General features: G+C 34.7%; 1 protein-coding gene and 2 pseudogenes across 7 annotated transcripts in view; 2 read left to right on the top strand and 1 right to left on the bottom strand.

The window, feature by feature from the left end:
* The window catches only part of ATP8A1 (ATPase phospholipid transporting 8A1), a 244,887-nt gene that overhangs the window by 127,107 nt on the left and 90,577 nt on the right, over nucleotides 1-27,203 (bottom strand). For 4 of the 7 annotated variants that reach the window (XM_004448742.3, XM_058299208.1, XM_058299218.2 and 1 more), the window contains 6 exons: nucleotides 25,376-25,420; nucleotides 18,576-18,648; nucleotides 16,311-16,416; nucleotides 14,949-15,031; nucleotides 10,885-10,934; nucleotides 7,198-7,267 (listed from right to left, as the gene is read on the bottom strand). In XM_004448742.3, coding sequence (XP_004448799.1) covers nucleotides 7,198-7,267; nucleotides 10,885-10,934; nucleotides 14,949-15,031; nucleotides 16,311-16,416; nucleotides 18,576-18,648; nucleotides 25,376-25,420 — 427 coding nt within the window. The remainder of the gene's footprint in view (nucleotides 1-7,197; nucleotides 7,268-10,884; nucleotides 10,935-14,948; nucleotides 15,032-16,310; nucleotides 16,417-18,575; nucleotides 18,649-25,375; nucleotides 25,421-27,203) is intronic. The other 3 variants (XM_023592370.2, XM_058299224.2, XM_058299225.2) reach the window with 1 other exon arrangement.
* On the top strand, nucleotides 3,163-3,262 carry LOC111767140 (U6 spliceosomal RNA; annotated as a pseudogene).
* Nucleotides 3,390-4,780, top strand: LOC101439910 (TRAF family member-associated NF-kappa-B activator-like; annotated as a pseudogene).

The raw sequence follows: 27,203 nt of genomic DNA, 5'->3' as shown, positions 1-27,203 counted from the left end.
ATGGGGTAACAGCAATAATGTTACCTTTTGAGGAACCAATAAACTGACCCCCCCAGAGGCTGCACCACTCCACAGTTCCACGAAAGCCACTGGGTTCTAAGAATGGGAGTAACATTTTAACCCTTGTTTTGGGCACTTTGGGATTTATCTTTTTTTTGCTAATGTTAGAGACTCAAAATTATTTCTTAGCTATTTTACTTTGCAATTTCCTTTAAATTTGTTATGGGTTAATGACTCCTTCCAAATATCAGACAACTTAAAGAGTGGTCTACAATTTTTTACTTTTACTTCTTTAACTCTTTATCCCTTTTTAGTCTAGTTTTAGGCTCTGCCATTGAAACTGCTCCTTCATTAGCCCTCTTTTCTTTTTTCATGTAATATCTTCTCTAAACTAGATCCATTCAAGCTCCTGCTTTAATTTTCCACCTATACTTTTAAAATTCCTAAATATGTATCTGAACCCCAGATTTCTTTCCCCTAGAACGCAGCTATCTCTGCCTTGATGGTGCAGAGGTACTTCCCAACTATCTATGTTGAGTGGCATCACTTAATCTACTAAGACAGCCAAGCAAAAATCTGGTAATAATCCTCAATCATCTTTTTCCTTATTACGCACATAAAATACTAAGTCCTATATCTCTCCCAACTTTTTGCAACCATCTTGGCTTGGATCCCTATTGACTCTTGCCTGGCCTGGACTACAGTCAACAGCCTCAACTGGTTGCTCTGTATTTATTTCTTTTCAGCCCTAAATCATCTTCCTTACTGGCATCAGAATGATCAGGAAAGACATATAAGTTCTTGAGTATGAAAAAAAAAAAAGCACAAAGTAACTCATGCTCATCTTTCCAGTGTACTATGTCTGTTAAGCTACAAGTAGTTCTCAAACATTCCATACAGGTTTTTATTTTATTTTTTTGGCTCCGTGCTGTTTTACATGTTTATGCAATTTCATTAGTTAACCACATTTCATAGCCCATTTGGGAGTGTGTGTGGGGGAACAATGTAATAAGCAAGTTAGTACATGCAAATCATCCCTATGGTTTTTCAACAGGGAGCTAAAATGCTTTAATTCTTTGTTCAATGCCTCAACATTTCTAGGGAGAAGACTACTAAAAACTAAAAATAAAAAGGAGGAGTTGGTTGCAGTAAACTGGATAAATATCAGCTATAGAAAATGAGAGCTCTTAAAGCTCTCTTTATTACCTCATCACTGAATATTATAGTTTGCAAAGACTTTACATTCTGAGTATGTTTTAGAAAAAGAATTCACATTGGAATGTGGAAAATCTTTAACAATATGCCTTAAAATTGTATCTTAATGATCTCTTTACATATATATTTCCCTGATTCATCTTAAGCTCCTGATTTCTTGAATCTTACTATCTTTTTAAGACTTGTAGATCAAATGTACACAGTATACCTTAGGTGTTTAATCAATGTGGAAACAAAACCACGGGGATTCTACAGATACATTCATGCAACATCATGAAATAATTCTACCAAAAGGCTTTAAAAACCAAGGCATTCAAAAACTGCATCTCAAAATTTTAAAATCAAGGCATCAAAATCTTCAATAGGAATTTAAATAATTGGCTTAATGTTTTTTAATAAATTCAGTTTTGAAGTTTACATGTATAATGCATGGTTACTATTGGAAAGTTCATAAACTAAGTACCTAGAAAAGAAAATTCAAGAAGAAAAATACTCATTGATCTTAACAACAACAACAAAAAGCCCTGGTCAATGGATTTCTCATTTTTTCATGATTTGGAACATATTTTAAATAGGAAAATTCCTTTGGGATTACATATTACTATTTCTGTCAATACAACCTGCCAATATACAAAAGCCAACCAGTTGTTAAAAATTCTGTTACAGCTTCCAATCAACCAAGATGGTAGCATAAGATGCTGCAAGGTGCTGTTTCCACACAGAATCTTTGAACAACTAGCTAAAAGTGGCAGAGCCATATACTTCAAAATTTTGGAAAACAATCAGTGGAGACCAGTCTTTGGACATTTCCAACAAAGACTTAACAAAGTAATCTTCAATATGCTAAAGAAGGAAAAGGAAAACATGGAGATGGAACTAAAGGATATTAGGAAAACAATGCATAAACAATATGAGAATCTCAGTAAAGATACAGAAATGTTAAAAAGGAACCAAACAAAATTACTGGTGTTGAAGACCACAATAACAGAAATGAAAAATTCCCTAGAGAGTTTCAACAGCAGACTGGAGCTGGCAGAAGACTCAGTGGTCTTGAAGATAAGATCAATGGAATAATTCAGGCTGAGAAGCAGAAAGCAAAGAGAATAAAAATGTGAACAGCACCGAGGAGACCTGTGGGACACCATTAAGCATACCAATATACACTTAATGGGAGTTCTGGGAAGAGAAGAGAGAAAGGGACAGAAGAAATATTTAAAGAAGTAATGGCAGAAAACGTACCCAATTTAATGAAAGGTGTGAATATGCACATTCAAGAATGCCAATGAACCCCAAATGGGATAAACTTGAAAAGAATCATGCCTTGACACATAGTAGTCCACCTGTCACATGCTAAAGACAAGCAGAGAGTTCTGAAAGCTGCAAGAATAGAGCAACATGTTATGTACAAGAGAGTCCCAAGAAGATTAAGTGCCGATTTCTCACAACAAGTTGTATAGGCAAGAAAGCAGTGGAAGAAAAGTTTAAAGTGGGAAAAGAAATAATTGCCAACCAAGAATTTTATATCTGGCAAGACTGTGGTTCAAAAATGAGGGAGAGATTAAGACATTCCTAGATAAACAAAAGCTGAGAGAGTTAGACACTTTTAGATCTGTCCCACAACCATGCTTAAAGGGAGTTCTTTAGACTGAAAGGAAAGAACACTAGACAGTGGATCAAGAGGGCATAGAGAAATAAAGACCCCCAGTAAATGTTCTAAAATACAAATGCATAAAAAGTAATGATAAAGCTACAATTTTGAGCATACAATGTGTACAGATATAATTTTTAACAAATACAGCAAGAAGGTGGGGGCAGAGGGTTATAGGAACAGAGTATGTGAATATGATTGAAGTTAAGTTGGTATCAAATCAAGCATAATTGTTTCAGACTTAGGGTGTTAACTTTAGCCCTAATGTAACCAAAAATAAAATATCTGAAAAACATACACAGCTTCAGCAGCACATATACTAAAATTGGAAAAGTACAGAGATTAGTATGTCCACTGTGCAAGGATGACATGCAAATTCATGAAGTGTTTATATTTTTGAATGGAAAGCAACTTCCGGTGGAGTCACTCAGACTCCACAATGTGTGATGTGAGAGACTGATGTTGAATCCCTCAACTACCTGTCCTTTTCTCCATCCTTTATAGTAATGCTACAGGATGAAGAGGAATGGACGAAAACCTTGGCGAACAACTCAATGAAGCTTATGAAGCCTACTGGCAGGCATTTATGGATAAGAGATTTTACAGTAAAAGAACTACAGCAAAAGGATGAGAAAATGCTAACATGGACATATGGTGAAGAGTAGCAGCAACAGAGAGGAGAAAGCATTTGAAGACAAAGGTGCAAAAAAGAAGCCACTGATGCCCTTCTACAGTCGATTCTCTACATAACAGCCAGAGTGATCCTTTAAAAATGAATCATGTAAAAATTGAGAACCATGAGCAGAGAATACATGAGCAACAGGAACAGCTGTCACTTCAAGAAACTACTATTGACAAGTTAAAATCACAGTTACTTCTTGTAAATTCTAGTTGAGATGACAGTTATAGCTATGTTTCCCTGCTTGAAGACAGTGAATCAAGGAAGAATAATTTGACTCTTGATCAGCTACATGATAAAATGAAATCAGGAATACCAAGAGAAAAACAATCAAAGAAAGGAAGACAAGAGATTTCTTCTCCTATAAAAGAAACTACACCAAGGAGTCTTGGCATTCCTTTAGTTCATGAAAGGAGTTATACAAAAAAGACTTTCTGGGGTCTGAAAGAAGAATTTCACAGAATATGCATGCTATCAAAAGCACAAAAAGACCACTTAAGCAAACAATGCAACTGAAACCCAGTGGTCTATGCCTGTACACTGCGCATATAAAACAAATACACAAATGTGCTGTTTAAGCCTCAGGTTAAAGATGATATAAATAGAGGTGTACCATGTATCACATCTGTCACACCAAGACAAGTGGTTCAAGATGAGGAAGACACCTTTTCTGAGTCACTTTCTAAATTCAATGTCAAGTTTCCACCTATGGACAGTGATTCTACTTTCTTACATAGCATTCCAGAGAGACCCAAAGTCCTTGGTCCTGCCACATCTGAGGCAATGTGCCAAGACAAATTTAATGTGGAACTCAAAGACAACCCATGAAACTGTGTTAAAGAGACTATATTTTAAATTCAAGGAATTGATCCCATAGATTCAGATATATAAAACCTTAAAAAAACTGATAAAACTCTCAAATCTTGTAAACAGGACAATTCTGGATAAAGCTCCATGTTTGCCACCTGGAGGCCATAATGTGTTATGTGTAAATCCATAGGATTTACTTCAGGATACATCAGATATACCTCACTCAATTCCTCAGGAAGAGCTATCCGAGGACCAGAGCAACTTGTCTGGAGGCCCTATGATAATGAAGAGAGTGACTCATCGGTACTAAGTGGTACTGCATATACCTTGAGTATGTAAATTCTGTCAAGCAGTTTTCCCACTATCCATTACATCCAGGGGAGGATTTCCTTCAGAATCTTAAATCATACTTCAATGGGGAGAGTTAAAAGACTCAATGAGGAGACTTAAACAGACATATTAATTCTATCTGATCATTTTGGGTCTGTAATGCTATAAATACTGGATTGCAAATTTAGTTTAAGTACAGTTATAGAAAAATTCAAGTAGCTATGTTACTGAATTTTTCTAAACTTACTTTGGAACTTTCTTTTATTCTCTTTTAAAAGATATTGTACAAAATTGCAATTCATTGTATTCATTTTTACAGTGTTGTTACCATAATTCAAAATTATGTGTGTGTCTTATGGAGTTGTATAATCATAATTCAAGTTTATTTCAAACATCTAAGCTTACTGTTTGGATTTCTAGTTAGATCTATTAGATTTGGTAATGTCAAATGTGTACAGGTTTTTTTCTTTCATTTGTTTTCGTTTGAAAATTTAGGTTATTTGTGCTATAGGTGATGTTCTTTTTGCATAAACCTTTAACAGGGAATAGCAGACAACAAAAAATATCTAAGATAAATGCCAAATCTAAGATATTTTGGCCAATGATAAAATCACTGGTAGAATTATTTAAACATTTTAGTAATAACCAAATTTATATGGATGGGTAAGGGGTCCCCAAAAGAAAAAACGAACTTAAAAATAAATGAAGCTGAGGACTCACACTTCCTGATTACACAACTTAATACAAAGGTACAGTAATCAAAAGTTTGGTACTGGCACAAGGACAGACTTACAGAACAATGGACTCAAACAGAAAGTTTTGCCAACTGAATTTAGACAAGGGGGCCAAGTCCACTCAATAGGGAAAAACGGTCTCTTCAACAAATGATATTGGGAAAACCTGATCACCATATGCAAAAGAATGAAGGTAGACCCCTACCCCATAGCCTATATAAAAATTAACTCAAAATGGATCACACCTAAATATAAGAACCCAAACAATAAACCTCCTAGAAGAGGCAACTTCAGGACCTTGTGTTAGGCAATGGTTTCTTTGACTTTATACCAAAAGCACAAGCATCTAAAGAAAAAATACATAAATGGGACCATATAAATTAAAAACTTTTGTGCATAAAAAGTGTTTCATCATAAAAGTAAAACAACCTACACAATAGGAGAAAATATTTGGAAACATGTCTAGTAAAATGTCCAGAAGATATAAAGAAGCCTATAACTCAATACAAAAAGCCAAACAACCCAATTAAAAATCAGGCAAAAGTATTCAATAGACATTACTCCAAAGACCATGAAAAGACGTTCAACATCATTAGACAGCAGGGTATGCAAATTAAAACTACAATGAGTTACCATTTCACACCCATTTGAATAGCTACCATTAAAAAACAGAAAAATAACAGGTATTAGAGTAGATGTTGACAAATAGGATCACTTATTATTGGTGGCAACTTAAAATGGCAATTCCTAAGAAATTATAGAATTACCACATGAACTGGAAATCCAACTTGCCCCAAAGAATTGAAAGTAGGGATTCCAACAGAAATTTTCACACTGATGTTTAGAGCAGCATTATTCACAGTTACCCAAAGATGGAAGTAACCTAACTGTCCCTCAACAGATTAATGGATAAACAAAATGTGGCATATACATATACAAACACAAACACACACAATGTGAATTCAGTATAATTCAGCTGTAAAAAGCAATGAAGTTTGAAGACTTCACATTGAATGAAATAAGCCAGAGACAAAAGGACAAATATCATATGACCTCACTAATACAAAATAATGAAAATAACTAAATATACAGAGTCAGAAACTAGAATACATGTTACAAGGAGCTGGTGTAGGGATACTAAATGGGGAGTTAATGCTAATTGGTAAAGAGTTTCTATTTGGAGTGATGGAAAAGTTTTGGATGGTGGAGACAGTAGCTCATTGTGAATGTAATTAGCACTATTGAATTATATATGCAAATGTGATCAAAGGGCAATTTTAGGTTGGCTATTTATTACTGAATAAAATTAAAAAAAAATAAGACAATAGCTTTCTCAAAAAATCTGTTAAAATTAAAGCAATGCAAGAGAAAAAATCATTACATGAAGAAATTACTGCAGTACTTGCGGTTTTTTTATTTCTATGGTCTTTAGAAATTTATTCTCAAACTGGTGTGGATAACTATATCCTAATAAAATTAAAAAATATTTACTGTATTACAATGTACCACAGTTTATATAATGTAAACCTCAAATATTATGTATCAGAAATTGAATTATAAAAACAACATGGGCCAATCTTTTTCAAAGTACCAAATTCACCCAGAAGGACTGCCACATTTCACCAGAAGTAGCTGAACACTATTACTGTAAAATACCAACAAAAGCAGATGTCAGCAACTTCATGTGAAACATCTATGTTACATTTCCGTAGCTGAATGATAACATATACACTAAAACTCATCATAAATCAAAACTGTAGAAGACAAAAGTAAAAACTTACAGCTCCTTTGCAGTAAAGTCGTAACTTCCCAGATGGAGTGCGAACAATCACCGACATTCTTTTTCTTGCACTGAAAGAGATTTTCCATAATGTGTTGTCATATTGGGAAAGTACACAAATATGTTTGCCATGCCTCACACATTTAACCCTCACAGTGAAAAATAAATTTGACCAAATTATAAGCCCTATCTTCCACAAAAACCAACTATCCATTCAGGGTAGTGTGGGTACCACTGAATGTTACATTATTTAAGCTATATCAGGTTACCGGCTACTGCCCCGAGGAAGGCTCCCTTGAAACCTGCAAGAGTTAATAACCACCACGGTTGAGATTCAGATTTGAAAAAATATTTAAACTGTATCTTAAATACGTTAAAGCATTTAATAAAATCAGAAATGCTACCTAACTTTCAGTATACACCCAATCACTCATAAAGGCAAAAACTTTAAAAAGCAGCTTAAGCACTTGCAAAAATTGTTTTTCAATGATTGCTAACGAACTATTGTCATTCTGTAAAAATTCAATTTATACTAGCAAAATAAAGCTAATGAGCACATTATAACATTGTGGCCGTCAATATAAACAGTCTAATAAAAACTGTTGTCAAACATACAACATCTTCAAATGCCTTATCAGAGAGACAACAGACACTGAGAGACCAAACTGATACAATAGCATTAAATAGTATAGGGTCAAAAAAAAAAAAAAAATAGTATAGGGTCTCATTCAGAACTGTGAGTGTATATAAATAAGCCTTGTCTCCAGAACTGGGGAGCAAAAGGGACTTCTCAAGTACATGTATCAATTTGTTTTACTTTAAGACTTTCTATTCATCTACGTGCTAAGGAACTGAGATGAAGCCAATACACAACAGTAGTCAGATATGGTAGCAGAGCGAAAAGTCAGGAGTCTTCTACTGGTGTCTAGAAATATTTAAGTTCCCTTTTCCTCTATCTATAATCCCATTGTATTACTGCCTCCAATTTTCATCTCTGCACTTTATGAATACATTTAATTGGTTCTTACTTGCAATGAGGCTTATACAATCTTTACCTCAGCTCTTTTTTAAGCCTCTCTTAAACCATCTTTGATAAGATGATCCCAAACTCCTCAACTTCCCTGCTCTTCTCTCCTCCTGACAAAATCCCCAAATCCTGGGTCACCTAGTCATGGAGATGAGGAAACACGTGATGTTCCCTATCTACTGGTAACCCACAGTGGCCAACTATCTACTATATTTCTCTAATAAGCTTTCACTCTCTGCAGGACTATGGCATAACTTCTCCATTCTCCAAAATTTAAATGCTACATCATCACTAAAGACCCTCTGAATTTCCAAAATTAACTTGCTGGAAACCTCAGACAGGAAATCCCTTTTCTTTCTGCCACAAAGTCTATACATACATCTACATGTGCATTGTCCCCTATGTCTTTTTCCCTGACAGAATGGAAGAAATATTTCTCTTTCTATCAGAGGCCTTACTTCCACATGAGTCATGAACCTTCTCTCATTCCACTTTCTCAATAACTTTACTCCAAAAACTAACCCCCTCTCTCCAGAACCTATGTCTTCTTCTACAATGGATCCTTCTCATCAGTGTTTAAACATGGTCTAAGATCTCCCCTACAAAACTGGCCACAATCACCACCTCCCACCTCCACACCCCCTTTCAACTTGATTCAATCTTTATTGCTCTTCACAGCTCAACTTCTCAAAAACAATCATTATGCATCCTATCTCTGTTATCTCCTCTTCATTCTCCAAGTGATCTCATCTTGGTTCTCTCCCCAACATTCCACTGAGTGGCAAATCCAACACATCCTTTCAATCTTCACTGTACCTAACCATGCAGCAACCTCTATGAAGATGACCACACTTCTCCTGAAAGCCTCTCCTCTTGGCCCTGTGCTGCTATCCATCTTCTACTTTTTTAACCACAAAGCAGTCTCTTCTGTTGATTCCTCATTTCCTAATCAACCCTTAAAAGCTGGAGTTATTTATGGGTCATTCCTCAGCCTTCCTTTTCTCTTCACTCTGTATTTTATCTCCAGGAGATCCAATTCATTTTCATGGTTTTAAAGGCCATTTCCATGTCCATGACTACCCAATATCTATTTCAGGCATAGACTTCTCTTTTATGTTTTAGACCCTTATATCCATTGTTATCTCCATTTGTATGTCTACAAATATCTAAAACTCAAAGATTCCAAACATCTCATCCTCCAAAACTGTTTCTATTTTTGGCTCTGCCATCTATGTAAATTGTATCTCTTATCTACCTAGTTGTCCACGCTGGAAACCTTAACCACTCCCTCGTCTCACCTTCCCTATCTGATCTATTACAAAGTTCCACTGACACCCCTTCAAAATGTATCTGGATTCTATTCACTTCCCTTTATTTTCACTACCATCACCCTGGTATAAGGCACTAACTTCTTTCACAGACACTAATTTAACAACCTCATATTCAGTTTTTTCACTTGCACTCTTAAGCCCATCTTCATCACAGCATCCTGAAAGAACTTAAACTCCCAATCTTGCTTTGTTTTTCTTCATGGCACTTATCATTAGCACAGAATTCTCTAAGTATGTATTTAATAACAAACATTTCCAAATGCCAATTACAATACCGGAAGGAGGTAGATATAATACAAATAGGCTGAGGGAAAAGAGTCACTTTGACATGAAAAGAGACAGTTATGCACTTTGGGTTTACTCTGTTCTAGTTTCCTCTTATTCACCTTTCCTTGGGACTTTCAGTGCATAAGACTAAAGAAAATAGTATTTAAATAGTAAGTTGGGCAAACCCTATTACTTTTGTTATTAACCACTGACATGTGGCCACTCCAACTAATACAGCACTGAAGTTGGCACAGAAAAGGAAATGCCTCTCCTAGTCAGTATATTAGTTTGCCCTCGAGGGAGAAAAGTCAAGAGGAAAGGTGAACACTTACTTCCTTGAGTAATGGCACTATTTCTTGATAATGATCATTAAGATACGTTAAAGTGTCCTGTGAATGGTGATGTAATCTTTAAAGACCTTCTTGCCTATAGTTGAGGTCTATTGCCCCAAGAATATAGGTTAGCTGGGAAACCACATGGTCATGCAAGAATAACAAGCCAAAAACTTGCAGAGATAACACTGGTTATAATTAAAGGCTTCTATTATTGATCCTAAGAAACACAGTCAGTAGAAGAAGCACTGTGCTATCTTTCTATCCTTCTATAAAGTAAATGGTATTATACCTAGTAGAGACATGGATATGGTTTTGAAATCCCAAAGATGATTAGGTTTAATGAGCACATAATTAGAATGATGGGTTCCTGACTCTGATTTACCTTCATTTCACATAAATCTTGACACCTGTAAGTATAACATTTCCAGACCACTAGGCATAAGACTCCTGGGGACTATATTCTAGAGCCATGATACAGACAGTTATATTTCAAAATATTTTTAAGCAGCCCCACCAACCATGCTTTGCAATACTCTGAAGAAAGCTGTTCATGACTTATCTACAGATAAGCCAACTAAAAACTATAGTGAAGGTTTTAATTTAATATTTTGTTTAAATAAATTAAGCTAAATAAAAACAGAGCATATATTCTAGTTATTCAAAAGAGAAAAACTAAAAATGGACAGAAATTTATCTTATACATACAAATCACAGGGCAGATGTCTTACCTGGTGAATTCCAGAACATTGAGCAATTCGTATCTTTCTTCCTGCCCCAGCTATGAAAGAAAAGGAATGCAGTATTACATAAAGTCCGAATTATTTAAGGCTTCTTGAAAAAACCCTTAGTCATGAAGATTTACAGGACAAAATATTGATACATACAAACTTTTCCTTCTGAAATATATTATCTTAAATTAAACATATTAACTTCCATATTAAGATGGAAGACTGAACATACACACCTAATTTTTTCCGGCCAAAAGGTAAGGAGGAAGGGGAAAAAGAAGAGATAATAGCAACAAACATTTGGAAGCTAGAAACAGATCGGTAAGTGGTAAATGACTTAGATCCAACAAAGTTGAATTCTAGTCAGCTGTGGGAAAAGCTGAGCACCAACTCAATTTGTACCATTCGCAGAATCCTCAAAAGGCTTAAGGAAGTGAAGTATCAGATAGCTCTGCTATCATGGAATAAAACAGAGGTCTAAAATAGGGAGGACTGGGAAAGCAGCTCTCGGCACTGGCCTTCCTGCTGACTGACTGAAGATTTCTGGTTTTTCTCTAGAAGGGGTAAAACAGCAGATCATTCACCTGGAATTTGATAGGCATGGTAGAGGATATTGGTCTTATGATCATATTCACACTAAATACTGGATGAAATCCAACCCCTCATTTCATTCAGTTCCCTACATTCTTTCCAAAAGAGAAATTGGGAGATTTCTCTCTGAGGATCCAACCGGTCTAAGAGAAGACCTAAAGATACAGACACCAGGACTTCCTAGATGAATCCCACTGGACCATCCTATAGTGAAGATCCATGTTGACAAAAACCCTCTTATGCTCAGAATTTCCATACCAGCTTTCAAATTCCCTACTCTTAATCATGAGAAAATCAAAATTTAACAGATATCTGATATCTGAGGAAAGTCTCTAAGATGGAACATAGATGCCCAAAATAAACAGATTAAAGCACCTTGGAGTATAAAGAATTCAAGAAGAAAATTTTCAAAGGACTATCATTCAGGGAATGGATGTGGCTCAAGTCGTTGAGCACCCGCTTCCCACATGGAAGGTCTCAGGCTTGGTTCCCCGTGCCTCCTAAAAACAGAAAAACAACAAGCAAACAGACAAAAAACCAACTCAGGGGAGCTGATGTGGCTCAGTGGTTGAGCGCTGGCTTCCCACATACACCATAATTGAATCCCCAGCCCTGGTACCTTAGAAATAAAACAGAAACAAAAAGACTATCATTCTTCTCAGCGAGATAACAGTATAACATTCATGACACAAGAACAGAATACTATAAAAGAAATACTAAAAGAACATAAAAGCCCTTGGAAACCAAAGATATAACAGCAGAAATGAAGGAAAAAATAGAAGCCTAAGAAGATAAAGCAGAGGAAGACTTGCAAAAATTAGAGCAAAAGGCAAAGACATAAAGCAGAAGAGTAAAGATAAAAGATTAGTCTAAGAATTTAGGAAAGAACAGAGAAAAACAGAGAAGGAAAGTAAATAGAATAACTCAAGAAAAATTTCCAGAATGGATGGACACTAATATCTAAACCAAATGAATTTATTCTGTGCTCAGTACAATGGATAAAAATACTCCTACTAAGTCACAAGGTCATGAAGTTTTAGAATGCTCAGGATAAAAAGATCTCAGGACAAACTTCAAAAGAGGGGAGGGGGAGAGGGAAGAGAGAGAGAGAAACAAAACAAAATAAGTCACAAAAGATATGCAATCACAACAATGGCTTCTGACTTCTCAATAGGTGTACTAGAAGAAAGGAGACAGTGGTGAAATGTCATCAAAATTCTTAAGGGAAATGATTCCTACCCTGGTCTTCTATATTAAACCCCTACCCCTATCAATTAAGTATTATGGTAGAATAAAATATGTTTAGACTTGGAAAAAAGTTACATCCCTTGTACCTTTTCACAAGAAGTCAGTGAAGAATGTGTTACACCAAAACAAGAGACTAAACCAAGAAAGAGGAAGACATGAGCTAAAGGAAATAGAAGATCTAATACATGAGAGAGGTACTGAAAGTCCTCACTGGCTGGGAGGCGAATCCAGAATAGTACTGTAACGCAGAAGTCACCTAGTTCAGATTAGAGTTGGGTAACTCAAGAAACTATTAGAAAAAGTGTTCTATCAAAACAAAGGTGTTCACTAAAAATGAAGATTTAAGATTCAGAAAACAAAGTTGAAAACAGGAAAAAGTCAAAAGAAATTTTAACTGGTAGAGAAGCAGGTCTTAGAAAGCAACCAGCCTAAACAGGAGAGTGAGGACTTCAAGAGGGATGTTCCAAGAAAAGAATTGCAAACTGATAGATTACCTTGTGTGACCATATATGAAAAGCATACTGAGAAAGTATGGCAACAATTAGTAACAAGCACAAAGAAAATTAAGCAATTAATTTTAAAATGAGGCAATTAATTTTAGAGAACAAAAAAAATCGAAAAAGAAAATAACTAGTAAATGACTGCTCAGTTATGAATACTTGCAGAGTCATAAATATTAAATAAATACTAAAGACTTTTTAATGAGCAAAATTTATATGCAATAAAATGTACAGATCTTAAGTATGTAAAAAACAAAAATTGTGTAGTTTGACAATGTATACCCTATGTAATCATAACCCTAATCAAGAAATAGCACATTCCCATCTCATCACGAATTTCCTTGTGTCCTCCTTTCCAACTAATCTCTCCCTCCAATCTCCAGATATAACCATTAAGCTCAATCATCACTGAGTTCAATACATCAGTCTTGCCTGATCCTGAACTGCATATTAATGACATAAATAGTGTACATTTTTTGTGTTTGGCTTTTTTGCCCAATATTATGTTTCTGAGATTCATCCATGTTGTTGATGAAGCAACAGGTCATTCCTTTTTATTGTTGAGATATTTCTAAACAATATACAAATATATCACAATTTGTTTATCCATTCTCCACTTGATGGGTATTTGGATGTTTCCAGTTTTTGGCTATTCTGAGTAAAGCTGCTATAAACATTCCATTACAAGTCTATTGGTGGACATAATCATTCCTTTCTCCTAGGTAAATGACTATGAGCATAACTGCTGAGTCAGGTGTATGTTTACTTTTATCAGAAAAACATAAGAAGGATTCCCAAAGGGATTGTATCATTTTACACATCTACTAGAAGTTTGTAACTGTTCCAGTTGCTCCACGTTCTCATTAATATTCGGTGTCGATTAAGTTTAGTTCTTCTGGTGGGTGTATAGTGGTATCTCATTGTGGCTTTGGTGTTTTTTTTTCATGTGCTTAATGGCCATTCCTATATATTCTTTTGTGACGTGTCTGTTCAAGTCTTTTGTTCATTTTAAAATCTGTACCTGAATACTTATTTAACCAAAAATCATAAGATAATTATAATAATTTAGGGAATCTGGGGAAGGGAAAGAAAAAGAGATGGTGATACAAGAGTGAGGGATCCTCGTTTAGCATAAAAGAATAGAAAATCAGTAGATCTGGCTAAATTGAAGAATTAAAAAAACATGAGATGTATGAAAGCCTGAGAAAACAGCTAAAAGAATAGAAAGTAACAGAGTTGGGGGCCTCTATTTTATTATGGACCTTTTAGTATTACATTATTTTAAAAGTTGTATACATATTACTTTGACTTTTTAAAGAAATCTTAAAAATAAATAACAATTGGGAAACGGATGTGGCTCAAGCAGATGGGCTCCCATCTATCACTTGAGAGGTCCAGGGTTCGATGCCCAGGGCCTTCTGGTGAAGGTAGGCTGGCCCGTGTGGCGAGCAGGCCCACACAGAGTGCTGGCCCACGTGGGAGTGCCACCCCACGTAGAAGTACCGGCCTACGCGGAGAGCTGGCACAGCAAGATGATGCAACAAGAGACACAGAGGAGAGACAAAAAAGAGACGTAGCACAACAGGGAGCTGAGGTGGCACAAGAGAATGATCGCCTCTCTCCCACTCTGGAAGGTCCCAGGATAGGTTCCCGGAGCTGCGTAAAGAGAATACAAGCAGACACAGAAGAAAGAACACAAAGCAAATGGACAAAAGAACAACTTACTGAATCTATAATCACTGAGTCAGGTGTTCTTCCAGTGAAAACAAAATTCAATTGCTTGGCTGCTCTGACCAATGCTCCCTCATCTGTGTTAGGAAAACAGGTGGAAGCAAATGCATAATGATGAAAATTATCCAAAATATAAGAGAAATACATTCGTGTAGTATAATTTTCTGTTTAATTAAAACTTTTTATTCTAGTCCCTGTTTTTAAAGTCTATTTCTTTTAAAATTGTATGACAATGCTAAAAGAAATGAGCAGAATAAAAGAAATAAAACCATTTTAAACATCTGGATATTTACAAATGCCAGGATGGCATTTCTGAATATTATGTCTCACTGTTAGTCATACCTACCTAAAAAGAATCAGTTACATGTACCTCTTGGTCCAGCATATTCTCTAGAAAACCTTTCTCAAAATGAATGGCACAACATTGCTTTCTTAAATTATATCCTTTTTTCTTCTAAAAAGTTAAATTGAGGACTCAATTTAAGTGGACTCTAATGAATTGAGGATTTCATTATACTATATTTTAATTAATTTCATCACCATGATATATCAAACCTTTTCCTTGGTGAAGGTGAGGTGTGGGATGAGAAAAATATTCATATGGTTTCTATCTTAACAATATACTTCTCCTATCTTTAAGGAATTTGGTATATATTACAAGGTCACAGGTGCTAGTTTAGCAAGCAGTTTTAAATACTTATTCATTATGACAACCTACGACGTTCCCCAAAGTGTGTTGCTTCTTTTATAAAATGTTAAAATCATCAAATTGACTATTTACCTAATTTTATATTGAAAATAATTCTAAAGTCTCAATATTAAATATTGATAACTGGTATAATAACTATATTATGGAATCTCTTCAAATGGATAAACTTCCCTCATCCAAATAAATAAGCAATAAGCTCTCTGACTATTATTTCTAAAAGAGGAAAGTGAAATTTGGGATATAAATCCATACAAGCTTACTGTTTTTAGGAAAACAGATCTTCCTTTTCCTGACTGCTTATGTGCAAAAACAGTTTATGACCAATATTTTATACCTAATTATTTATAAACAAGGGAAACACCTTTTCACTTGTGTGAATTTAAATTTTGTTATTCAAATTTTTACTGAAATTTCCATGTCCCTTTAGTTATATACCAAAATCACACACATAAAAATATACTTTAACTTAACGTAAATTTATTCTTGAAAGTCAAGGTTTTTCGATTTAGTAAATAAAACTTTTATCTAAAAACATACTCGATTTGGTTACCTTACATTTTCAAATCAAACTGATTTTTTTCCTCAACAATCTTACATTTCGGAACAATTTTCCAAAGGAAAATAGTTTGCAATGGCTTCATTTATACCTGGAGATGCTGCTTGATAAATAATTTTATCGCCTTCTCGCTCTGGTACTGCTGTGTGACAGACTGCCATCATTGTAAGAAATTCACATATTATAGGTGCAGTTGGCTGTAAAAAATAAAAAAACACATACTTCAGTCCTTTTTACTGAACATTTTGACACTAATGATAGTAATATTTCAAGTCCATCTATTTAGACCATTGCTATAAAGTGTTGGGATGTATAGGGTGACAGCCAACTAAGAAGCCAACAACTAATCTGAATAAAATATATTTTAACTCAACACATTCATTCTTGTGCTCTCTCCTTCACTCTCTATAAACATTTATACAAGTGGCTTCGTGTTGTCAAGATAGCACAGTAAAAAAGGCAGATATGGTAGAATCCTGTCCTTAGAGGACAGGAGAGATTCTAAAATGTTAGTTTATCTGGCTCTAATTCCCGAGGAGATTTATATTTGAGACATGTAATCTTAGGGTGGTTTTTTCACTCTGGGTTGGACAGATGATGGCAGGGAATTCCTCGGTAATGTATTGTCCTCCCCGGCTTCCCGCTCCCTCCAACAATGGCCACTTTAACCTGATTTATATTTTACTACTAAAAAAAAAAAAAAAAAAAAAATTAAAAGAACTTGATTGAGCAACTCCTATGTACAATGGACTATTATGGCCTGAGGAAGACATAAATTGCATCCTTTATGCAAATATCTTAGAGAAAAGAAGCCTCATGTTAAACATTTTCCTGTCTAGCCTAAACGCATAAAGGGAAAACATGAAAACATTCTTCCATGCACTTGGGGAAAAGAAAACGTGAAATGATTAGAAAAGGTAAAACAGAACATTATTTCAATAAACTATGTTGGGGCTAGAAGAGCAGACAAAATGGACATAGTCCTGCCACCACATAGACTTACAGGAAAAAGAGTACACAAATAAATACATGCGTATTATTTAATTATAGTGTGATAAGGCTGTATAGAACAGAATGTGCAGCTATCATGTAATGTGATTTGGGGAGCCCATGGCTGTTCTCAAGTTAATGTGATATTTAAGCTGATGAGATTCTGGCCTCTTGAAAAGTTGAACAAAGAGTACTCTGTCAAGCAGGAATGGGTCAGTGATTGCAAAAGCCCTAAAGAAGGAAAGAATGAAGGGGTGTGACAAATAAAAGGCGGCTAGTGTATCTTGAAGAGCAAGGGAGTGGGGCTCAAAGTCAGGTTGGTGACTTAGGCATGGACCAGATCATGTAACTTAGCAAGTTAAGAGGAAAACCAGAGAATGGTTTCTAAAAGGGAATGATGGACTAGGTTTCCATTTGCATCATTCCATCTGTTACGTGAACAAGACGTGAAGGGGAGTGGACGGGAGGCGAGGACACGGGCAGCAGTCTACTATAGTAAATCACAGGGTATGCTGGTGGCCTGGCGCCCATGCTGAGAGGGAGGGTGCAGTGAAGCAGGCACACTCAGACGTTCTGGGAGTCAGTACTGACAAGGGCCTGGAGAGTAAGAGGCTGGGCGGTGCTGCAATTTATTGCAAGTGAGAAGACAGGAGGGAAGGGAGAGGTTTTTTGAAGATGATTTTTTATTGGGGGCTCTCTTTAAGGAAAAAGGATGCAGAAGGATATAAAAGCACCCAGAGGAACACGGACGGGGCCTTAAGGTTTCATTAGGTTCAGAGTAAACCTGCCTGCGCTAGAGAGGGAGCTGCTTAGGCAGTGATCATGAGTTCATGTCTCAATGTAACGAACTCGAGGCGCTTGTGAGAATAAGTTCTGGTGTTTAAACCCCAGGAAACCATTTAAACTGAATGAAAGGTTAGGAACTTCATGAGCAGAATGGCTTAAATTAGGGGTTCCTATTATAGACCATACTATTATTTGGGGCACATAATTCATTTTTATAAATATTGTGAAACCATCAATAGTGAATTAATTATTCTATAATTATTTAAAGTAAAACATTTTTGAAAAAACAAAAAACTAATTATTAACACTACATTTCTAACAAAAATAAATTCCATGTAGGCCAAGTGATAACAGAGTAAATGATAACAGTTTTTAATTTTTTTTTTATTTAACACTTTTAAAAATTAAAGTTAATAGATCACAAAGAATGTTACATTACTGTAATAGTTTTGATAGCTATTAAAATGATCATGAATGTAAAAAAAAGAAAGAATACATAAACATGGAAAATAGTTCTTTAGAGAAACACTCATTAGCTTTAATTCATTAACGAAAAGATAATTTTTTTTTTATTACTTACATGATTATTTTGGAGATTTTCCAGCAGTGATGAATCACTAAATGTTTTTTCTTCTCCAAACTGTGAGCTCTGCCTAAAGGTGAAAACAATGGAGCAAATCTGACTCATTTATAGAAGGACACTGATCTATTGTAATTCACTTTTTAAAACAACTTTATAGCTGTAAAGCCTTAATAAATTAAATATAGTTTGGTCTGTATTTCTAAATAAGATATCTCAGGGTTCATAACTGAATAACAAAATGTTTTTAAGGATTCTAAAAAGGGGCAGACTTCTGCCATATAATGAAAAATAGTATTATATAGTTTATTTTCCTGCAGTAAAATTACATTGTCATATGAAGTTTAAAAAATTAAGAAAACAAGAAATAAAACTGCTAAAACACTAGGAATTGGACTCCTCTTAGTTCCATAGTTCTTTAAGAGTTTTAGAATTAATGAATACTTATTAAAAAATCAGTATTGATAAATTCTCTTACCTCAGCCATGAGAAATCTTTACTTATAGTGACTAACATTGATCATCATATGATATGAGTAACATGAATAATAAAATGTTTACATTACACTTTATCACTAACAGACATCTGAGCAAATATTTATGTACAAATCCATTTTTCTGCATGGAAAAGTAGAACAGATCTTAGAAGTGCATGGAACAGCTTGCACTGTGGCTTTCTTCAGATCATGTAACACATTATATTCTTTATACAAAATAAAAGGGGTCAGAGGTAACTGTAATCTAGCTATCTAGCTCATGGTCATGCAATTTCATACATCAAAATAATGAGGAAAAACAAGGAAAATTTAAGTTGGAATGTCAAACCCAAAGGGTATACTTTGCAATGTTCAGTTAAAAAAAAAATATATATATATGTATGTATCAGTTTTTATTCTCAAGAGAAGAAAGTTTCAGAATTAATTGAGGAGAAAAATGATGTGTTGTTCACTAACAAACTATAATACAGAAAGCTTTAAATCACATTTTTATAGGTTAGAAAGAATAACAAAAATGCCACAATGTCAAAAATCAAGTTTCATATTTTAAAGCTAGCAGCTTGAAAGGAAGGAGAAATCAATGAAGAAAAGAGAAGTTGAAATAATAGATAAGAATAAAGGATACAAAGTATCTTCAATGAAATACATTGTTTCCATAAACCATAGGAGGAAGTTAGAATGCTTATAATAAAATACATCTTTATTTACATGTAGTAGCTTAGAATTCTCAAAACATCCCTGAAGGACAGAATAAGTACATTATTATTGTATTATGATTATTTTTTATTACTGTTGCTATAGCCTTAAAGATGGAAGAAAAATCCAATAGATTTTAAAAGACTTATCAAGAAAAGACAGAAAAATTACCATAAATTTCTCCTTCAAATATAACTTCGTGAATAGAGTTTATTACTTTACATTTAATGAAATTTCTCTTATTAAAATATATGCATTGATAGTTCTTAGGCATACTGCATACTTTCCTACTTGTTAGGTATACTGAGGTGTCACAGCATATTCTAGTAACATCCTGGATGCAGAGGTCTACTTTCTGTCCATAGAATTCCAGACTAAAAGTCCCCGTAAGTTTTGTAGGATCTGTTTTATTATTACAGTAATAATTCTTTAATTTCATATAGCATTGGTACCATAACCGATATAACTTTCAAATATATTTATAACCAAATAACACTAGATAAACAACTGAAATATTGGCATATTCTACCCCTCAGCACCAGTGAAGCTTTCTGCTCTGGATAATGCTAAATATGAGTTCTTTTCCCAGAAAGTGGCTTCCTTTTCAAGGTCATAAAGAACCACAAACAACTCTTTACCTAATCAGCTGAAAGCTTGGCTGGATAACTCGTGATTGAACTCCCACCACCTTATCAAAAATCTTATAAAATATTCACTTACAACAAAAATAAACATTTGTAAAGAAGATCTAACTGCACTAAAAGAACAATAGTCCTAATTTGCCAACTGCTTAACAAATAAAAATGTAAGCCAACATCCATGCTTTGTTACATTTTTCCCTAGAAATTTACAAGTGGCACTTTGTTCACAAGGGCACAAAGAAATTAGAGTGTCTTACAAGTAGTCCGGGGCAGGGATAGAAGAGTTACAGTAAGGAGAACAAAGAGCAGGCAGCCCACACTGCCCCATTATTTGCGGATTCCTCACAGACTGATTTAAAAGTTGTAATATGCTTTTTAATTATTTCTTGATCATGGCTGAAGAATTCCCACAGCCAAAAGGAGATAAAATGTAGAAAGTATATACTGAATTAGTATTAGCTATCTTACATATGACAGTATGAACTATAAATTCTTTTAAAGTCCAAAATTCATATCAATAGGAGAACCATTTGGAAAAAAAAAAGGAGAAAAAAAGTTGGATCCATATATTTTATCTTAAACGAAAATAAGCTCCAGATGTATCAAGATTTAACAAAAATACTAAAGTTATGGGAGAATTTCTAAAAAACAATTTGGGAATGGGAAAAGCCCAAATATCATATATAATTAGAAAACAGAACAAATAGATAAAACTGACTGATGAAGCAAAAGCATTCCTATATAGCAAAAGCTTCCATAAGCAAAGTCAAAGAGAAATGCCAAACTGGGAAAAAATCCTTCCAGCTCATATAAAAAAGGATTAATTTCCCTGAAATAAAAGAATTAATAATGATAAGAAAAAGATCAATAACTAGTGCAAAAAGAAGAACAAGTGCAACAAACTGGTACAAAAGAGCATATATAGTATGTTTCATTTTCTATACAAATATAAGAGAAAAAAATACAGGTATGTAAATGTATAGAATAGATGTGGAAGGATACATCTGACATTGGTTACATTAGCTGCCTTCAGGAGGTAGAATGGATGGCTGGAAGTCAGGGATGGGAGGGAAATCTTTTTCTCTTCATACCTTTTGAATTTTTAATATATTAATGCATTACGAACTTAAAAAATAAATCAAATTAAATATTAGAAGCAAAAAACCCAAAATCTATGTCATTCACCTGAAATACACAATGTATAAAACAACTTTATACTTTATACATATATATATGCACACTACACGTATATATACACATGAAAACAATGGCAATGTGACTGCAAGTTATGGTTCTTTGAAAGAATTTGCACCTCATGCTTCTGAATGGCCCTACTGGTTTCAAATCAAAATCCCTTGAAGGGAGATTTAATTTTCAGAAATGAATTTGTTGCTCATAGTCAATACCAGTGAATATGAATAAATGATTGAATTCAATAATAATATTTTAGTTAGATAGTGGTTTTGAGCAAAGTCATAAGACCCTTTTTCTGTGTGGCTCAAAATATTTCTGAAGGCAATTATCAAAAAGTGTTCCAAAGCCATTCTGTGAAATGGCAGCATCATTGGAATACATAAATTGACTGCCAAAATGACTACTTTGAAGACTAATTTGGATATGTTAGATCTCATTACTATATAGTAGCAACTGAAAGAATATTTGTAGTGAGCCTTGTGTCTGCAGAAAAATAAATAAAATACCACTCACTCCCTACATAATTACAGACCAGGTTGAAATGAGAAAATAAGTAAGACTGGAAAATAGTAAATCTACTGATATTGTGGTAATACTAAAAATCACAGTGAAACTGAATGACTAAGCACAGAACACTTTAAGGCAGTCCCTCTGGAGAATCACCCTCTCTAGCATTTACCTGAAAAAAAAAAATCAGAAAGAATAATGTGGAACTATATTAAATACGTAAGAAAAACTGAAATGTTATCTGGGATTTATTTCATAATAATAGTGGGGGTAAGGTATAGAATAACTGAAATTGGCCTTGAGTGTATATTATTGAAACCGAGTGTGGGTACACCTGTCTATGTCTGTTTATGTTTGAAATTTTCCATAATAAGTGTTAGAAAAAGAAAAAATGGTTTTAGAAATATATAGTTTTGGAAAATACATATATCTTGAGATTTCAAGGGTATGAGAACAACCAAATTTTTTCCCTTCAATTCCAAAAATATTGATGCTCTCAATTTAGGTAATAATGGTAGATTCTTAATAGAAAGGAATTAATCTGTAAGGGTCTATGTTAGCTGGTGTTACTTGGCAATAATAAGATAACCATACTGATTTTGGGGTAAGTGACTAATGGTTGGGGCAATGATTTCATCTCTGTAAACTAGTATTTATATCAATAGCATTTTTAAAAGAGTAGAGCTACAGCCATCATCCAGTTATCTTTAAAGTCAATAAAGTATGTTTTAGGTTTGCCCTTCAAAGTCTACTAAACTTAAATGTCAAATAATCCCTATACCTTTATGTGCTAAATATTACAGGGTTTTAACTTGACATTTTTGTGGCAAATACTGATTCAAAACAGGGCAATAAAATATATACAGCCCACGGGTGATATATGGAATTCAAAGAACTTCACATTGCAAGGTAAAGCTGCTGAAGAGGCAGATAGGAATGCATTTCCAGGAGTAACTCTGGATTTATAGTCATCTACACTCTCTAGTTTACCTCTGGAGACCAGAAGCAGGAAGATACAGTCAGGTGCTCAGAGCTAAATAACAGTATTCAAAACTAGTATCACACTTTTGATCTTGGTTTCTTTGGCAATAGGAAGCCAATTGGATGAGTTTACACAAATACCTGATTTAAGGCAGTACACAGTTGTGTCCCTTGTGCTAACTTTCCTCAAGTCAGTTGCCCGAATTTTACCTACTCTTTGCTACCTTAACAAAATCAGGGGGAAAAAAAGTAAAAAGACTTCAAAATTAGAACTGTGTTCTAAAAGAATACTTTCTAAAAGTACAGATATTCTTTAAAGTTCTTTAAAGCAAAGTATGTAATGAGCATATATTTTTAATCAGACTGAGCAAAGTTTTAACTCTGGCTTCCATGTTGGCTGGTTGTATAATTTAGGACAAGGTACTTACCTACTTCTTTGCCTAGATTTTACATCTTTAAAATGGCAATGTCAGTGACAACTCAAATAAGTCATGAAGATTAAATGAGGGATATTAGAGCTAGAGCTATGAGCTCACTGTGTCCAGGCACTTTAAAAATAGTAGCTAATATTATTATCTAGCTTCTACTAGATGAAGAAACCCAAGTAGAGGGGTCTGGTAACTTGTTCAAGGCTACCAGTAGGACCACGATGCGAACAAGGAAGTCAGAGTCAAAGTCAGCATTCTCAACCACTGCATAGAAGAGTATACTCCTAAGAAATAGCTCACCTTGGTGGGCCTACAAGCAACTATTAAATAGATGGAGAAGTCAAGCAAACATTTAAAATAAATCTCACTTTAGTATAAAGATAGCTAAAGCCTCCCCTAGTGTTTATTTTTTAAAATATCATTAGTAGCTTAGTTTACTGATAATTCTGTAGGCATAATTCTGTAGGCAGAATTATGCAAACAATTTATGGAAAAGCTGGCATTTTAAAATTTGGAATTAAGTAGAATGTCAAATATCAAGTTTTCCAGAATGGCGTTAAAAAAAGGAACTGATTAAACTAGATAAAATAACATCCATTCTTTCCAACAATAATGTAAGTCATGAAACAACATCCATCAGAAGTATTTTAAATGATCTGAGTAAACAAACACTGATTTTTAATATTCTATGCACGCTTAAGAAAAATATAGTGAAGGCAAATTCTGTTAGGAATAACTGAGTTACCTTAAGAAAATATGTATTAATTCCACACAAATAATATTTAAAATTAAGAGAATTATATTATTACAGAAAAGCAAAAAGATATTTTATTACATTCTTGAAGGATTAAATAAAAGGGGATATCCATAACATTAAACTTGAATTATCAAGCAACAGTAAGATATTTCAGCACATTTTAAGAGTACCAAAAATGATTTCAGTTGTGCTTGTCAAAATATATGATATTCCCAGCAATGAGCTTAAATGTGATAACTCATGAGGTATCAGAAGAATCAAACAGTTGCCACTGCCATTAGCCACAGGTATTTTGAGGTTTAATGCAATTTTTTTTACCAAATCTCTACTTTACAAAAATACATTCTAGGTTGAAAAATATATGATAGCTATTGGACTTCCAAACATATTGGAAATGTGGCGTAATCATAAAATATATGTGTAATCTAAAAATAAAAACATAACCATTTATAAAGCCACACACTTTTCTACAGTTACCAGCTTTTAAAGGAACTTATTTTCCATAGTTTCATTTGCCAAGAAATCATGATGAATTATAGATACATTATGATAAATATAATTACATAGGTGAAAATGTAAATCCATGGGGAAGATTTTAAGGTAAACAAAAAACAACTCCCCAAAATATTCAAAGTCAGCCTATAAAATGCTGTCTTCAAAAATTCTAAAATTCATCATATTGCAGTTAAATGAGTCTTTGGTAGCATAGTCGCTCCACTGCTGGGGTAGGTCAGGAGCATCTTTTTGCAGCTGTTTAGAGTGGATAAATGGTGCCAGCAGGGGGCAATGCTGAGTTAAGAAATATAAGAAAGCTTAGGCACTTTAGCAGGGAATGGAGTTGTCATTACAAACCTCTTTACATATATCTAATGTAAAACTCTAGCAAGCCTAACCTTTAAATAAAAGCATATAAAAATGACTAAAGGTTACTCAAAGGAAAATCAAAGTTATTCAACAGAGTTCAAGAAATACTATACAGCATTGTCATTCTATCTGACTGGTAATGTTTTTTTCAAAAGTAGTGAAATGTCTAACAAAACAATAAAATGCCAAGTACTTTAAAGAAAAAAATGAAAAAAGAGAAAGGACCATACGCTTACCATTCATCAGGAGAGCAGCCATAATCCTCAGATTCGGGGACATGGCTTCACAGAGAGCAAGGAGGGGACAGAAAGAGAGGAAACATGATCACAGGAAGGCTAGAAACTTAAGAGCATGAACCCAGGAAGTACTGAAAGATGGATCACAAAAGTTAAGAAAATGAACTTTTAGTTGATTCTGAAAGAATGGCAGTTAGTACAGTAAATAGAATAATAATTTATGGAAACAAAGCAGGTTTGCGAAAGTATCCTATAACTGGATCACCAACCTGCCTCTTCACCACAAAATTTACTGATTTTATACATAGAATTTTGAGTGTCAGTAGGAAATACTTGAACTTAGCAGTTTAAACATATACAAAAGCTAAAGGAAAATTAATCATATATATTGAATAACCAGAATACAGTAACCTAAAAAAACTTCTTAGTACTTAGGAACACAATATTACACTGATAAAATTTGCCAAACATATTTGGATATAACTTTGACTACCATGAGATAATGGTTTTTTAAACAGGCACATTAAAGTGAAAGTTCTATTTCTACTATTAAATGAAACCACATTTTACAAGATTAGCTGATATTCAAACATTTTGACAAACACACAGTGCACAGATTCATCAATACTTTAATTTCATCTGCTTGCTCCTTTGCCTGCATTCTGATCAAGGTTCAGATTTCATTTCAACCAGGCAGTCAGTCATGCATTCAGTGAGAAGTAGCCCATAATACATGACAGAACAGATTTTCTTATTTCCCATTTCTTTCATTGCATATGATCAGTCAATATTTTTCCTTTATGTTAAATTTATTAGATACATATGAAGTTTTAAAAATGAAGCATTCACACAAGTGTAAAGTCAGGGTTTTTGATAAATATGCAGTGTACTTTGTTGAAAGTTCGTGGGATCCATTCACTTCCTACATGTCCACTCCACTCTCTCTACCCTTTCTCCAATCTGGCCACAAAACGTACTCATCATTCCACTGACACTTCTTCCAGCTTCAAGACATTCAACTGCCTCCAGGGTAATGTTTAACTGTCTACACTCCAAACACATAAGAGGTGGTCCTTTTGCTCACTATTCTCTCTGCTACCAAAGGGTTTTTGTATTAGCTTCAGAAGGACTCCCAGAAAGAGCTGGCTTACTGCAAACTTCTGTGAAAACTGGCTACAGCTGAGGGTTCAAGGCAACTGCCCCTGTACGACCTCAGGGCTTGTACCCCATCCCTGGACTGTGCCAGGAGAGGGCCTACTGCTTTCAAATCCACCAACACAACTGGCCCTACTTTGGAGTTTGTGTTCCTGAGTGTGATGGAGTTGGAATCAGATGTGATCTTTGTTCACAAGCCTCTCCTGTCGCTTTTACTGGACCTGTGGTTGGCACTGGAATTTAGCGTATACTCAGGGAACCTGAATCTCTGGACTGTCCATGTGAAAGCCAGGCCCTGAGCATCAACAGACTTGCAACTCCTACCCTCTGGTTTATTGGACTTAGCCCAGCCAGCTAACAGGGAGGTGAAGAAGGTCAACCGCCACACCATACCAGGGAGTAAAGAGTGCCTACAACTGCAAACAGGAGAACTGCATCCATCATCCAAGTGGAATCTAAGCCCCCTCTCGATACAGAGGTGGAGCAGACATAAACATCCCAGGGTCCACAGAATGGAGGAATAGAGTATGGATGAGAGTGGACTTACTATATTCTATTCTGGAACTATTGTGATTAGTAATGGAAGTAAATGTAGCACTGAGATGGAGAAAGTGGTCATGGTAGCTGCTGAGGGTGGGGAGTGGGAAGAAGAGATGTGATGTGGGGGCATTTT

The sequence above is a fragment of the Dasypus novemcinctus genome, chromosome 1 (genome assembly GCF_030445035.2).
Source record: "Dasypus novemcinctus isolate mDasNov1 chromosome 1, mDasNov1.1.hap2, whole genome shotgun sequence".
Lineage (NCBI taxonomy): Eukaryota > Metazoa > Chordata > Mammalia > Cingulata > Dasypodidae > Dasypus > Dasypus novemcinctus.
The sequence above is the reverse complement of the archived record's forward strand: the minus strand, read 5'-3'. Positions and strand labels throughout refer to the sequence as shown.